At 41.7% G+C, this 13879-nt stretch overlaps 1 protein-coding gene across 7 annotated transcripts in view; it reads right to left on the minus strand.

Annotated features, from left to right (window-relative positions):
* Positions 1-13879, minus strand: part of itsn2b (intersectin 2b) — a 43513-nt gene that overhangs the window by 22466 nt on the left and 7168 nt on the right. For 5 of the 7 annotated variants that reach the window (XM_086107208.1, XM_086107204.1, XM_086107203.1 and 2 more), the window contains 24 exons: positions 11860-11933; positions 10822-10914; positions 10628-10691; positions 10393-10550; positions 9638-9787; positions 9382-9427; positions 9042-9178; positions 8108-8171; positions 7354-7491; positions 7173-7261; positions 6819-7081; positions 6578-6727; positions 6346-6486; positions 6171-6258; positions 5713-5852; positions 4142-4299; positions 3237-4060; positions 3011-3132; positions 2581-2829; positions 2023-2219; positions 985-1037; positions 346-512; positions 244-268; positions 26-147 (listed from right to left, as the gene is read on the minus strand). In XM_086107208.1, coding sequence (XP_085963334.1) covers positions 26-147; positions 244-268; positions 346-512; positions 985-1037; positions 2023-2219; positions 2581-2829; positions 3011-3132; positions 3237-4060; positions 4142-4299; positions 5713-5852; positions 6171-6258; positions 6346-6486; positions 6578-6727; positions 6819-7081; positions 7173-7261; positions 7354-7491; positions 8108-8171; positions 9042-9178; positions 9382-9427; positions 9638-9787; positions 10393-10550; positions 10628-10691; positions 10822-10914; positions 11860-11866 — 3645 coding nt within the window. In that variant the 5' untranslated portion in view covers positions 11867-11933. Of the gene's footprint in view, positions 1-25; positions 148-243; positions 269-345; positions 513-984; positions 1038-2022; positions 2220-2580; positions 2830-3010; positions 3133-3236; positions 4061-4141; positions 4300-4489; positions 4571-5712; positions 5853-6170; positions 6259-6345; positions 6487-6577; positions 6728-6818; positions 7082-7172; positions 7262-7353; positions 7492-8107; positions 8172-9041; positions 9179-9381; positions 9428-9637; positions 9788-10392; positions 10551-10627; positions 10692-10821; positions 10915-11859; positions 11934-13174; positions 13193-13879 lie in introns of those variants that run through there. The other 2 variants (XM_086107206.1, XM_086107210.1) reach the window with 2 other exon arrangements.

The raw sequence follows: 13879 nt of genomic DNA on the forward strand, positions 1-13879 counted from the left end.
AGTAGATCACTTGAGCACGACTGACCTGCAGCTCTCCTAGCCACCAACCCGACTTGTCCTTGCTGAGGACGACAACAAGTTGGCCATTCTCCAGGTTCAGCTGCCCGGGTACAGAGGTGAAATGGGCTCTGGCCACCTTGCCAATCTCTGTGCAAGAAGAAATAGCAGTAAACTTGAGGTTTAAAAAAAAAAAAAAAAAAAAAAAAAAAGTGTCATATCACAAGAAGAGTAAAAAATGCTGACCTGGCTTCTTCGCAGTTGTGCTCGTCTAAGAAACACATAAAATGTTTTTAAAAATCCATATAATTTGTGTTATCAACAAGAGCGGTGCTGAAAAATCCTTACATCTGCCTCCTTAGGTTTGACATAGGTGCCAGGAAAGACACCCAAACGGTCGCCAATGGCACCGTTCCACCACTCTGCATCTTTCTTGGTCACCAAGATCACATCCCCTTCTCTAAATGTCAGATCTGAAGGTTCTGATGACTCATACGGGTATAAAGCCACATACTCTAGAGAGCAAAAGTGATGGAAAGCTTGAAGCCAGCAATCAGGCTGTAACCACGGTAATGCAAAATAACACCTTGAAGAAAACACAGGTTAATATTAAACACGACTGTCCGAATTAAGTACACCAAGTATTCTTAAATGCACTCACGTTGAGACTATAATGATTACACACGAATGATCTAATCATGTTTTTCTCCCTTCTTGTTTAGATGAAATTTCTATTAAATTCGTGCTCAATGGTACGAGTTCCACGGTATTTGGTTTAACTTTGTTGGTTGTGTCAAAAAGGTATCTGTGTGTGAATGTGCCTGCTGTGAGAATTTAATTTCTCTCAAGTGATGAACAACATACAGTGTCTATCCAATATAAATTCAGAACTTTATCAAACGTTTTGATCATAAAGTTGGCTTTTGGGTTGCCACTAATGCCGTTGCTGTAATACACTAAATAACATACATTCTCACTGAATCTCACCTTCAAATTGCTGATTACTGCTTGTCTCTGCGCCAGTGGATGTGGAGTTCATCCTGTGAACACAAATGCACAGAAATAAATTACAAATACCCTATGAAATGTGTTAAACATCAATAAAAACAGAATACAATAGGAAAAGAACCATCCAAACTGTTATGGATGCATAGTTCAAAAGCTAGCATGCGTGATGGTATGGGGTGTGTATGTGCCAATGACATGGGTAACTTACACATTTGTAAAGACATCATGAAAGGTACATGCAGGTTTTGGAGGAACATATGTTGTCATCCAAGCAAGGTCTTATTTCTGCTTATTTCAGCAAGACAATACCAAATACCACATGCTCCAAGTGTTACAACAGCATGGCTTTGGAACAAAAGAGAAACACTGGCCTGCCTGCAATCCAGACTTGTCTCCTACTGACAATTTGTGGCGCATTATGAGGTGTAAAATATGACCACCTACACCCTGGACTGTTGAACAGCTGAAGCTGTACATCAAGCAAGAATGGGGAACAATTTCCACCCACAAAACTTGAACAATCTGTGTCAGTTCAGAAACGTTTATTCAATGTTGTTTCAAGCAAAGGTGATGTCACACAGTGGTAAACATGACCCTGTGCCAGTTTTTTTTTTTAAACGTATTGCGGCCATAAAATTAAAAGATAATGATTATTTGCTAAAAACAATGAAGTACATACATACGTATCTTGTCTTTATTACCTTTGGAGAGCATTTGATTAAATATAGGTTGGACATGTTTTGCAAATCATTGTATTATGTTTTTATTTATGTTGAACACAATGGCACAACTTCAATGGAAACGGGGTTGTATAATAACTTAACAAGAGGGTTTTCATCTCACAGAGCGGTTAAAAATTATACAAAGTTAAGTTTTAATGTTTAGTCCTAGAGTTGATCTCTTTGATCGTGTAACTTCTTTGCTATGGAGGTTTAAAAAAAAAAAAAAGAATCACTTTTATAATATGTTAAAGACAACAGGACCCCTGTTCCTTTTTGTGTGTATATGAATACATACTCTGAATTGTCATCATCACCCAGAAGTGTGACGTAGGACTTTGGGAACCAGCCTTGTTCTCCGTTCAGGTTTCCCAACCACCAGCTGTCCTGCTGTTCCAGCACCTGAATCACATCGTCCTTATCAAAGTTCAGATGGTTGTCTGTCTTTGCTGTCCAAGAGCATAGGGCCTGGGCGAGCAGGTTCCCTACCACCTGCTGATAAAAGACAAACGTTAGTATCTAGTTAAGTTTAGACACTGACAATGTGCTTTCAAAGTGGTACAGTTCAGATTGGGTTGACATGGTATGATTTGGAATGGTAACCTTTCAGTTCCTCCAGGGAAGCTGAGTCAGCTTGATCGTATGGTATCATTGTAGCGTAATGAATAAACAAAGACGACTTAAGATAGTAAACGAAATACAATTATGCAGCTCTTTGCTTCTTTCTTTTGGTGTGGGTTATGATATCTTTCCAGTCCACTTTTTACAAAGAAAACCTACAAATCCCAACCATAAAAATTGAAACAAATTGTGCTGCTCGATGGGAATCGGATAAAAATGACCAAAAATGTCTTACCTGTCCCTGTGTGTCAGAGTGGGTGAGGTTTGGAGAGTGTGTTGGGGTAAAGGCAGATTTCGTCCCAGCTGCCTTTGCTGCTTCAAGAGCATTCGAGAGCTGCGACTGGATGGGCAATTTTACTGGTGGCGCAGGGGTTATCAAGTCCGATTGGGCCACCCTCTCCACATAGCTCTTTGGGAACCAACCCATTAGACCCTGCCTGCTCCCATACAACCAACCCTCCTCTGGCTCAACAGTCTCATCCACCTGATTGATGAGGGCAGAAAGTGGAAGTGAGGAGGATGGGGTTCAATTAAATTTCACAAAGACTCAAAAAAATAATAATCTTTGTATAAAGCTATCCAATCCTATATAGTTAGCCTAGGTGGAAAGCTATCATTGATTTGATCTTGGAAGGCAGCCCTTGTGAGGCATATTGCAATTGTACCTCAATGATTTCATCTGCGTTGAAAGTGAGCTCTTCGTGGTTTCGCGCAGTAAACGGATAAAGTGCCCTGAAGGGCGTAAGAATCACAGACTTCCTGCGTTGCGTGGCCCTTGGTTGCCGGCCTATGGTTGGACATGAGGAATGAGAATTAAACAAAAAAGCCCCTTTTCTTTCATCAGAAAACATTACATTATCATATTATACTGATAGCAAAGTGTTTATTTACCTTTCCTCTCCTCCAGTCCTCTAAGGAGAGAGTTCAGCTTCTCTTGAATGTCAACCTTGCCTCCTCCACTTGATGGATGCTCCTTTTTCTTCATCTCCTCCTCTTGCACCTTTCTTTTTCTATCCTCCTCTGCTCTTTTTCTTTCCTCCTCACGCCTTCTCCACTCCTCCTCTTGTTGCTGCTGAAGCTTCCGTTTCTCTTCCTCCCTCTTTCGCCTCTCCTCTTCCTGCTGCTCTTTTCTCCTTCGCTCCTCCTCCAACCTCCTCCTCTCCTCAGAGTCTCGGATGGCTGCCTGGGCTGCCCTCTGTCTCCGCCTTTCCTCCTCCACCCGCTCCATCTCCTTTCTTCGTTCTTCTTCAAGCCGCCTCCTCTCCTCTGCCTCCTGCTCTCGCTTACTTTGACGTTCTTCCTCGAGCCTCCTTCTCTCCTCCTCCCGCTTCTGTCGCTCCTCCGCTTCTTTCCTTCTCCTCTCCTCCATCCTTTTATCCTCCTCCAGCTTCCTCCTCTCAGCCTCCAACTGCCTCCTCTCCTCCTCCAGTTTTCTCCTCTCTTCTTCTTGCCTGTGTCTCTCCGCTTGCCTCTGGCGTTCCTCCTCCTCCCTTTTCTTCCTCTCCTCTTCCTCTCTGCGCTTCCGCTGCGCCTCCTGCTTTGCCCTGAGCTCTCGTTCGGCCTCTAACTTTGCTGCTTGGATGAGAGCCTGTCTTTCTTTCTCCTCCTCTTGCCTTTGTTTGGCCTCACGCTCCTCCTGGAGTCTCCTCTGGCGCTCCTCCTCATCCCTCCTCAACTTCTCCTTCCACTGACGCTCCTTTTCTAGCTTGATAAGCCTGCGAAGCAGATGAAAACACGAATGTGAGAATCGTACAGCAGGTGTGATGACATTTCACTTGTAAAAATGTGTCAAAGACCTTTGAGCTTCCTCCTCTTGGCGCCTCCTTTCTTCTTCCAGCTTCCTCCTCTCCTCATGCTCCTGTTTTCTCTGAATCAGCTCTTGCCTTTTGTCCTCTTTGATCCTTCGCAGGTTCTCAAGTGCTGCCTGCTGCTTTTGCTGGCTCTCCTTTAGTTCCTGATGTACATGAAAACGGGGTGGTGTGACTCGACTGACACAAGTGAGTTCGGGGCTGAACAAAATGGGCACAAATACATGAGTGTTAAAAGATGGCGGGGAAGTGAAAGTTTATAAAAAGAGGGTGATAGCCAATGACAGTAGGCAATAAAAGATATTCAACGTTGAGTACGACGAGGAGAATGAAAACCTTAAGCAGATAGAAGAGATTACGGAGGCAGGACAGCAGTGAGACGACCGCCTGAAGCAAAGCGCCGTTAGCACCCACATGCTGCAAAGTTACGAGAAAGATGTGCAACAGGAGGACAGTGCAGAAGAAACAAATGGTTGCAGTTGGCAATATGCAGAGCATGCAATTATAACATTGATTTTGTGCACCAATCGTCAACTTGTATTAGCCGTTCCTAGTAAGGACTTCCAAATATCGGTACACAGATAAGTGGGAAGTATATTATTGACAGTGATGACTTAAATACACCCAATATGTATAGTACTGTACATGAAACTGTAGATGTGCAAACAGTTTTTTCAGGCCAATTCTTCTTGGCCTTGCATTTTGCAGGAAATAAGAACGTTGCTAACATTAGGTGGAGGAATCTGAAATGTCGCGAAATATAGGAAAAAATTCTGCTAAGTTGGCAATACTGCAGACACAAGTCATAGCTTTTGCTTGCTCCCTCGGTTGTACTAGCGTCCACGTGTGTGCACATAAAATAAAAGCACAATATTCAAGTTAAAAGCACAGCATATTTCATGTTTTACACTGACTTAATGGTCAGTGTGAGGGCCAGTCAGAGACGGTTCGTCCTTGGCCGGACTTTGCCCAGGTCTGTCAGAAACGGTACCGTTTGAACACAGACATAAATGCACTAACTCTTGAGACAAAATTGAACTATGTTGATAACCAAAACAGCAGCACCGAAGAACATTACGAGTGTAACAGATGAATTAAAGTGTCGGGAAATAATGTTGCAAAACAATAGGTGGAGTTGGTATTTTTTCTGGCAACGAGCATTTCTGTAAATGTTCTGAGCACTGTTGTGTGCGTCCATGTTGATTGTTTCATTTCTTCATAATTGTCATTTTGATTTTGTTTTAAACTTCAGTTTACAAATAATGTAACTGAATATATATTATTTTAACCAAACGTGAAAAAAAATGATGCTTCTGAAATTGTGTTTGTACAAATGAGGGTTTCCCTAACAGACATGCTCTCCCTTTTCCATATATATATCCCTCCATTTACCCATCTGTTGTTGAGTAAATAAACGCCCCTCGCCACTACATGAGCAATTACGTTAGGTAAGCGTGACAAAGTGTGACCCATATATACAGTCACAGTGAGTCACCGCTTCAGTGACTGCAGGGCTTTAACTGATGATGTCAAGTTGCTGTGCTGTTGCTGTATTCTACCTGCATGCTTTTGTTATACCGGTCCAGCTCTACCAGTTTGCCAGCAGTTTCTCTCTCGAGGGCCTCCAACTGATCTTTCAGTTTTGTGCATGTACCCCGCTTCTGGGTAACACTGAGTTTCAGGTTGGAGATGGTGGACACTACAAACACAGTGTGAGACAGCATAATGAGATGGTATTTTCCTTTTGTATAACAAGAAGCTACTGTTGTAAATTGCTTTCTATCTAACACCAAAATGCCAAAGTAGTGCCAAAATGCAAATATGCTTAGAATACTTTCAAGTGGCAAATATGTATGCCAAATTGCGTTGATTTTTTACAAATGCATCTTCACTGCATTGGCTTAACCACTGTGTTAATTTTTGTTGTTTTTATGACGTCTTTTGCATCAGTTTGCTAAGAAAGTAATACTGGATATAAAACTCGAGCAGCGCAAAGCACTGCTCCACCAACACCAACCCGACAGGTTATTCACTGCCATGCTTTGGAGTGTCTCTGTCAGCCTTTTCTGTTCTGGAGTCAACTGGGACAATTTCCTCTGGAATTCCTGTCAAAGAATCAATGCAAATAGTTTTGCTGCATTCACTAAAGACAACAGTAATCACAAACAGTTTGAAACAAAACAGACACTAACCTCAATCTGGCTCTGAATGTTTTTTATGTCTAGCTGGCGCGCATCTTTCATCTGATTGATAAGGTCCAGCTCTGTCTTGGGAAGCTTCTTCTTGTTTTGAATGTCACGCAAACGGTCAGAAATCTGACGCTGTTTGTTACCCTTAAGTGTTAAGACACAGAGAATGACCTGACACCTTCACCAAGTTTGCCAATACTTTTTCAACCCTCCTTAGTAGCGTTTCACCACTAACCACAACTTCCAACTCCATCTCCAGACTCCTTTTCTTAGCTTTGAGCTGGATGATATCGTCCTGTTCCTGCTGCCTCTTTATTTGGAGCTCTCCTCTTTTCCTCCTTTCCCACTCCTCCTTCCTTTGTCGCTCAAGCTCGCGCTGTGCAGCCTGAGGTGAACCCAAACATTATACAGCCCAATGACACGACAGTAATAATCATGAATGAGGAAAACAGATTTGCCCAAAACCGCAGTCTGACCTCTTTTCTTTCAATTTCTCTCTGACGTTCTTCCTCTCTCTGCCTCTCCAGCTCTCTCTGGCGCTCCTGCCGCTTCTCTTCCTCTTTCCGCATTCTCTCCTCCGCTTCGCGAGCTTCCTTCTCCCGCCGCTCTTGCTCTTCTCGTGCTTTTTGAGCTTGCCTTTCCTGCTCTTTCTTCTCCGCTTCTAGCAATGCCAATCGTCTCTTCTCAAGCTCTGCATTACCGCGCTCCAGGTTGGCTTTGAATTTGTCCTCGAATGATACTAAATGAAATGGTAAATTTTATGAGGGGTTGAAAAACAAAGGCACTTCTCTCATAATTATAAAGAAAAAAGTTTGAAAAAAAAACCTAACTGTTGCTTCTGGCATTCTGTGGTAGTTCAAAGTCAAAATTATCTTTAAGAGCTGCATAGTTAGAAACACTGGATCCATTTGCAACACCCCTGGGAGAAAGGATGATATAATTCAGACACCATATAATCTTACATTTTGATGTCATCATGTGCTCTCCCCATTTGGCTTATTTTAAATTTACCTATTTGTGGGTGGCACCAGATCAGTTGGCAGGGTTCGCGGCAGTGGTTGCCCGCTCTTGGCCAAATCCACTAAATGCATGGCCAGAATGAACTCCTCAGCTGACAGCTTGCCGTCCTTGTTCACATCAGACAAATTCCTGTAGAAAGTTTAAATAATAATATACAGTGTATGTATCTACACTTAGAGACATATACACGTGTATTCATTTGCGCATGTAATGCATATATAAAGTATATAAACACACAGCACATGCATACAAAAATAGATCAAATACATCTATATATGCTTTAAACAACAAAGCGTATGAGGGAAAAGTGGTTAGGATTGCACGACTGTCCGTGTTTTATGTTATGTGGTGTGTTTATTATTTTACTTTATGTTAACTGTTTTGTTAAGCGCTTTGTTACAGCTGCAGCTGTTGTGAAAGCGCTCTATACATCAGGATGTATTGTATTGCATTTATCTATGTAGAGCGAGGGCGCGACTTAGAGTAAGAAAGATTGATCCTTGATCTTTATAAAGTATATATGATCCTTCATTATTTGTGCGAACGCATGGTCTGAGGGAGGTTCTAGATTTGTTCGCGGAGTATGCACATATTCACCTACAAACATACTGTATTGACGAATCACAAATTTGTGCATGAAAGGTGTTAGTGAATGAGGCCCAATGTGATGAAGAGCTATCTCTGGGAAGTATGCATCACTATTTATTAATAACTATATACAACATTTACACTCATATATCCTTACCAGATAGAGGCCAGCTGAGTCTGGCTGAGCATCGTGGTTGCCATGGCACCTCTCACCTGCTGACCTATAGAGAAATGGAAGTTTGTTTGTTTACTTTTTTTTTTTAAACACAGTCACCCTTCCTAAAGTAAGGTCCATAGTCCTTTTAACTATTTTTGTTTTGAACCCAAGACTGAGTACATGTATTATTAATTTAATTTGAGGGGTAGAACTGCATGACCTGTTCAACTGGGGATAGAGGTACTTTTAGCAGAGATGGGCAGCCTCATGCGGAGATTATTTTGGCAAAAATAAAATAATTTGTCAAAAAATAACTGGGCAGGTGACTATGTTAGAGAATGGCAGTATGCAATAGCTATGTGGCTGTGGAAGATGTGTCTAAAGGCATGACTAAATGCAATTTTTTTACACTAAACCGTGAAAAAGCAGAGTCAAATTTGAAAGGCATGGCTGATTGTATTTTCTGTAGATTGAATGTAAATAAAATGTTCTGATGAGAGAAAGAGAATTCTTGGTATTGTAGGCAACAATAAATCCCCATTAGACATGCATTTGCTTTATTGGATATGTTGAGACTCACTTTAAAACACAGTAATGATGACCACCCTGCAAGTTGGGCTTGTGTGGGTGTGTTCATTCTCTCACTACATTACGGCTATTTCAGAAAAACCGGTCCAACAGACCTGCCATTCACACGAGCGCACGCACATGCACACGCACACACACACACACACCCACACACACTCGCTCAGTTAGCCAAGGCCTGACGCAATTCAAATGACAAAAAAGGAAAAGGGAGGAAGGGAACATTTATGAAATCATCCGTTGTTCATGAACATCCACGCCTGCATGCCACACATAGTTGGGTTTTGTCTGACCTAAGTTCACTGTGCAAACACAGACACATACACACATGCACACAGACAGACATTACCAGTGAGGTATCCAGTCATCTGTTTGTCCAAGATGTTGAATTGCTGCCTATATTTTAGTCGGGAGGCATGTGGCACAGCCCACTCCCCGAGGCCTGCTGCCATTTGGGCAGTCATTGAGGACGGTGGCAAAGTGGCGCTGCGGCAAAAAATGTATGTATATAAATTCTAAACATGCAAGCTAAAAATACCAATATACTGAAGCCCAGTCCTCCCAGTCTTCAGATGGATAAATAATAAATGAGGTATATTATATAATTTACAAGCACCCCACTAGTAAAGAGGCTGATATGCAAATGTCTGTTGCTTCAGGCATTCAAATGTCAGTGTGTTTGTGCGCACCTGGCTGCAAGTGGAGAACCATAGGATGATGCAGATAGCGGAAGACCTGAAAATATAGCAACATAAATTTAATTCATTCATAGACGCATCAGCAACAAGATGGATGGATGGTATATAGAGAACGGTATTAGGACATCTGACTATTATCCGTACACCTTTGTCCATAAGCAGATTCAGTGGTAAGGTAAGTATGAACTTTTTGTTCAAATAGTGTACTGTTTTCTATTGGGTGCGGGGGTAGGAAAAGAGTATGTACCGGTGGCCAAGGTGCCGGCAGCCATTGGCTGGAGAAGTCCTAGGTTGTGGCCTGTCATTGGTGGCAATGAGGTGGGTCCTGGAGTTGCCATGGATACAGGTGCGAACATGGAAAGGTTGGTGCCAGACATCAGGGACATGTTAGGTATCCCTAAGGCATAAACACGACAAGCTAATTAAATGGTAGCCAGCGGGCAAGACACCAATCGACCAACGGCTGTGTTCAATTCTTTTATGATTTTTGCATTAAAAACCTCTCGTGTCAAAGCATCCGCTGTCCTAAATTGCGTGTGTTGGTATTTCACTTGGCACATATCAATCATATTATGATGCACTGACAAATAACAAAAACAGAAAATAACAAGACTCTGCTGTTTGCTTCTCGGCATGTGGTCGCTATAGACTAACTTTATTACAGAGTATATTAAAGTCAACAGTAAAGTGGACGGCTGCAGCAATATGGGACTATATTAATGCAGCACGTTAGCCTGTGTATTAATTTTTTTTTTTTTTTACAATTCTAGCCATGTATTCTAAAAGGTTACAATGTTGAGAGAATGACAACTCAGTTCAACCCATGAGCGACCATATGGTACGATACAGGCTCGGCAAGCTTGGAACCGCAGTTGATCAGCTGCACCTTCTTTGGGATACAGTTATGTGTCGATCACGAGTAGAGCTTTGTCGAGCCGAATAGGTCACGTGCAGCGTAAAAGGTCATTGGCTCAGAGTTAAAGTGTAACACATGGGCAGTACCATAGGCGAGATTGGGGACAGGCACAGGAGGCTGCTTCATGATGATTGGCAGTGCCGCAGGAAGCGGCGTTCCCTGGAGTTTGAGCTTTACGAGCTTCATCGCAATGGAAAACTCCAACTTATCCATCTTCCCATCTTTGTTCATGTCAGCAAGAGCCCTGAGATTGAGCAACAGAATTGTCAATCAAGAATAGTTTGGGGGAGGGGGATTAATTGTTTCACAAATATTTCTTACCATATCTCAGCCAGCACTGAAGCAGGTAGCCCCGATTGAAGGAAAAACTTCCTTGCCTGCTCACCTACAGAAAGGAAGATGGAAGACAGAAAAATTAGGAAATTAAGAGGAATTCTGGTTTCGCTGATGAACAAGACCATCCTAATATAGCTCAGGCTTGTAGTAAAGAGACCACAGTGACCGTAAGGACGCACCTGAAACATAACCCATTGAAGGGGCGAGTGTATCAAACTTCTGGTCATGCTTGACCCTCTCTTCTGGAGTGACAGCCCACATATTTGTACCACCTGTAATGTATAAAAAAATGATAAAAGGTGAGAGAGGCAGTATTAGGCAGACAAACACTTAACTTTTAAAAATAAATACATAAAGAGCGAGTGAGAGAGAGAAAGAAAGTGAGAGAGAGAGAGAGCAAAGAATATGTTGATCCAGCTTATTTTGATGATTTCTTTCATTAGAAAATTAAAATGTAGTTACTTTTGGCACATGTTAAATATTGCAATGGTATCGATATTGCAGTATTTTTGTTTGAAAAAGGTGTTTGAAAGTGCTCTATAAACACAGTTGAGTCGAGTCGAGTTGAGTATTCAACACCCATATTGCATGTTTTTCCAAGATCGTGTGGCCCGAGTGCAAATGTTTAAAAAAATCCCAGACACACTCCCAACATCTTGTAGCAGGTATTTCTAGAAAAGCATACAAAATGCATATTTTCTTCCATTTTCTGAAGATGTAATTGCTGTATTGCTGCGTGGCCAATGTATGTTTTTGTCCTTGTAGTTAATCTCACTGTTTTCACTTGTTTCTGAATTATCCATCACGCTAATTTCTTTAACATGCAGGAAGCCTGATTTAAATAAATCACACTGGTGATCATTACCAGGAAGCAAAACGTCCACCTGAGAAAAGCAAACAAGCACTTGGCACCAAAGGGAGATGGCACACAAACAGCAGAGAGACTAGACACTGCCTTAGTTTGGTAAGTGTTAAGCAAGCAGTCACACTTCTTTGCATTTTTTATTCACAACTATGAGCAAATAAATACATGGGAAATTTAAATACAGCTAAATGAAACTAATATAAGAAACGACAGTTATGGCATGTGTTATAATAAAGTTGATTTTAAGGTCTATTTGTATACAACAGTTATCATATCTACGACAAAGATTAGTACAGTATTCAGACATGCATACATGCATGTGGAGCACTCATAAAACAAGGAGCCAGCTCACCATTCATAGTTGCTGGTATCAGGTACTGAGCACTTCAACTCTCAATGGTGTCTTCAGCTACTGCTTCCAGCCATCTGCAAAACACACAGCAGCAGCCCAATCAGTTAGCACTGCTACGAGGACAGCACAGCACAGCAGCCATGGAGCGAGCGAGGCAGGCAGGAAACAGGAGACAGATTTTGGTCAGTCAGCACAGTCTAACAGGACTTCTCCTGTTCCCCTCACGCTGGGCAACTCAGGCCACCTCCCAAACCTTTTAAAGCATACTGGGAAAGGCTCCAAAACTGTTCACAGTCACTCTTTATTGGTGCTAAAGAGATTGCATTTACAGTCACTGTATAGAGTGGCGTATGCTGCCTTTGGTACTGAACATACTAAAACATTAAATCGCTACTGCTTGAGGTGAGACTGAAAATCATACTGTACTCGCTACACATTTGATTGTTGAGTAACACATGCTGACTGACGTCATGTCGTCACAGCTCACGCAACCTGATTTTTCTCCACAGCCATTCTTGGTTTGCATGTTTAAAATGAACATGACGCAACAAGTAAAAGTTTAAAGTTCATCCGTCAATTATCAAACAATATGTTGAGCAAGAAAGTGGTCATAGTGACATAATGGAACTGCTAAAGTCAAATGCCAATGTGGTCATACAATTTATTCAACATCCGTGGGAAAATTTTCTAATGACTGAGATACAAATCTTGTCATGTATGCAATGTGTCAAGAACATTAAACTACTACTTTTACACATAATAAATGTTCTATAGTGGTGACAGCTTGATCTGGGAAAATAATTTGGAAATCTGAACACGTTTGAGCAGCATCCCGTAATGGATTGTGTGGAGGTTCTAACGTACAAAGGTACCTTGACCCAACTCATCTGTTTTCCGAGATACAAGTTGTCACAAGGCTTAATTTTTTATCGTTGGTGTTTGTCTTGCTCACGAAAATTTGAGATACCATCAGTCCTTGATGGTGGGAGCAAACTGAACTCATTACACTTCACAAAAAGCAGCAGTTTGATTGATAAAGTCGTTTCAAGCTGTTAATTGCCATACCCACTTGGCGTTAAGTGCCAACCTTAAAATAAATAATTTCATGAGCTGTGAGTGTTATTAGTCATGAGCAGTGTCATTGAATGAAATTAACTTGTTAAGAAAGTGACAACCTGCAATTGTAAACAATTGCACGTACATTGAAATTGTAAACGCATGAAAATTATGCTAGAATTGCGGTAATCACAACACAGCAATTCATTAAATGGTACAACAGCACTATCTACAATAAACAAATGTCACAATGACGTACCACAAGGGGGAAATCCTATAACACTGTAGCTTCAGTCCTGCTGAAAAGCAGCCAACACAAAACAGGCTTGTTTGGATTTTTCAGAGCATTGAATAGATCACAACTGGACTGGTCTGGTTGCCGTAGACTCTAAGATTGAAGTTCTAAGACAACCAGAGCAATCCAGTTGCAAGTCAAGTCAAGCTTTATTGTCAAATATGCTCCATGTGCAACATACAGCACAGATGAAATTACTTTCCTCTCTCAACCACAGTGCAAACATGCAGTGGATTGAAACACACACAGCTAAAAATAAGAGCAGCGTAAAAATTGCAATCGATGCAATGGCCTGGGAAAGAAATGACCTGGATCAATGAGAATATTTGTCAAAGCGGACACACGGACACAATAAGCTGAGCTAAAACAAAACAAAAAAAACAACACAAAGTTATCCAGTTGTGAATGAAGGCGCCACGCCAACCTGCCATCATCCGTCAGTGAGAATCAAATGACGACGTTAGAGGAAGTAAAAAAGAACACATTCCAGTGTTTCCACTCAACACTTCCTTCCCGGCAATCAGAAACAAGCATTTCCTCATCACAAGTCAGCTGACAGGAAGCTATCATGAACTTTGGCAGCGGCACAGCTTGGATGTGACACAGCAATCCAAGGGGAAAAGGTTCAATATAGGACAGCATAACAAAAACGCCTGACAAGCTATTTTC

This window comes from Hippocampus guttulatus, chromosome 3 (genome assembly GCF_054856545.1).
Source record: "Hippocampus guttulatus isolate MCC_2025c chromosome 3, RoL_Hgut_1.0, whole genome shotgun sequence".
Taxonomy (NCBI): Eukaryota; Metazoa; Chordata; class Actinopteri; order Syngnathiformes; family Syngnathidae; genus Hippocampus; species Hippocampus guttulatus.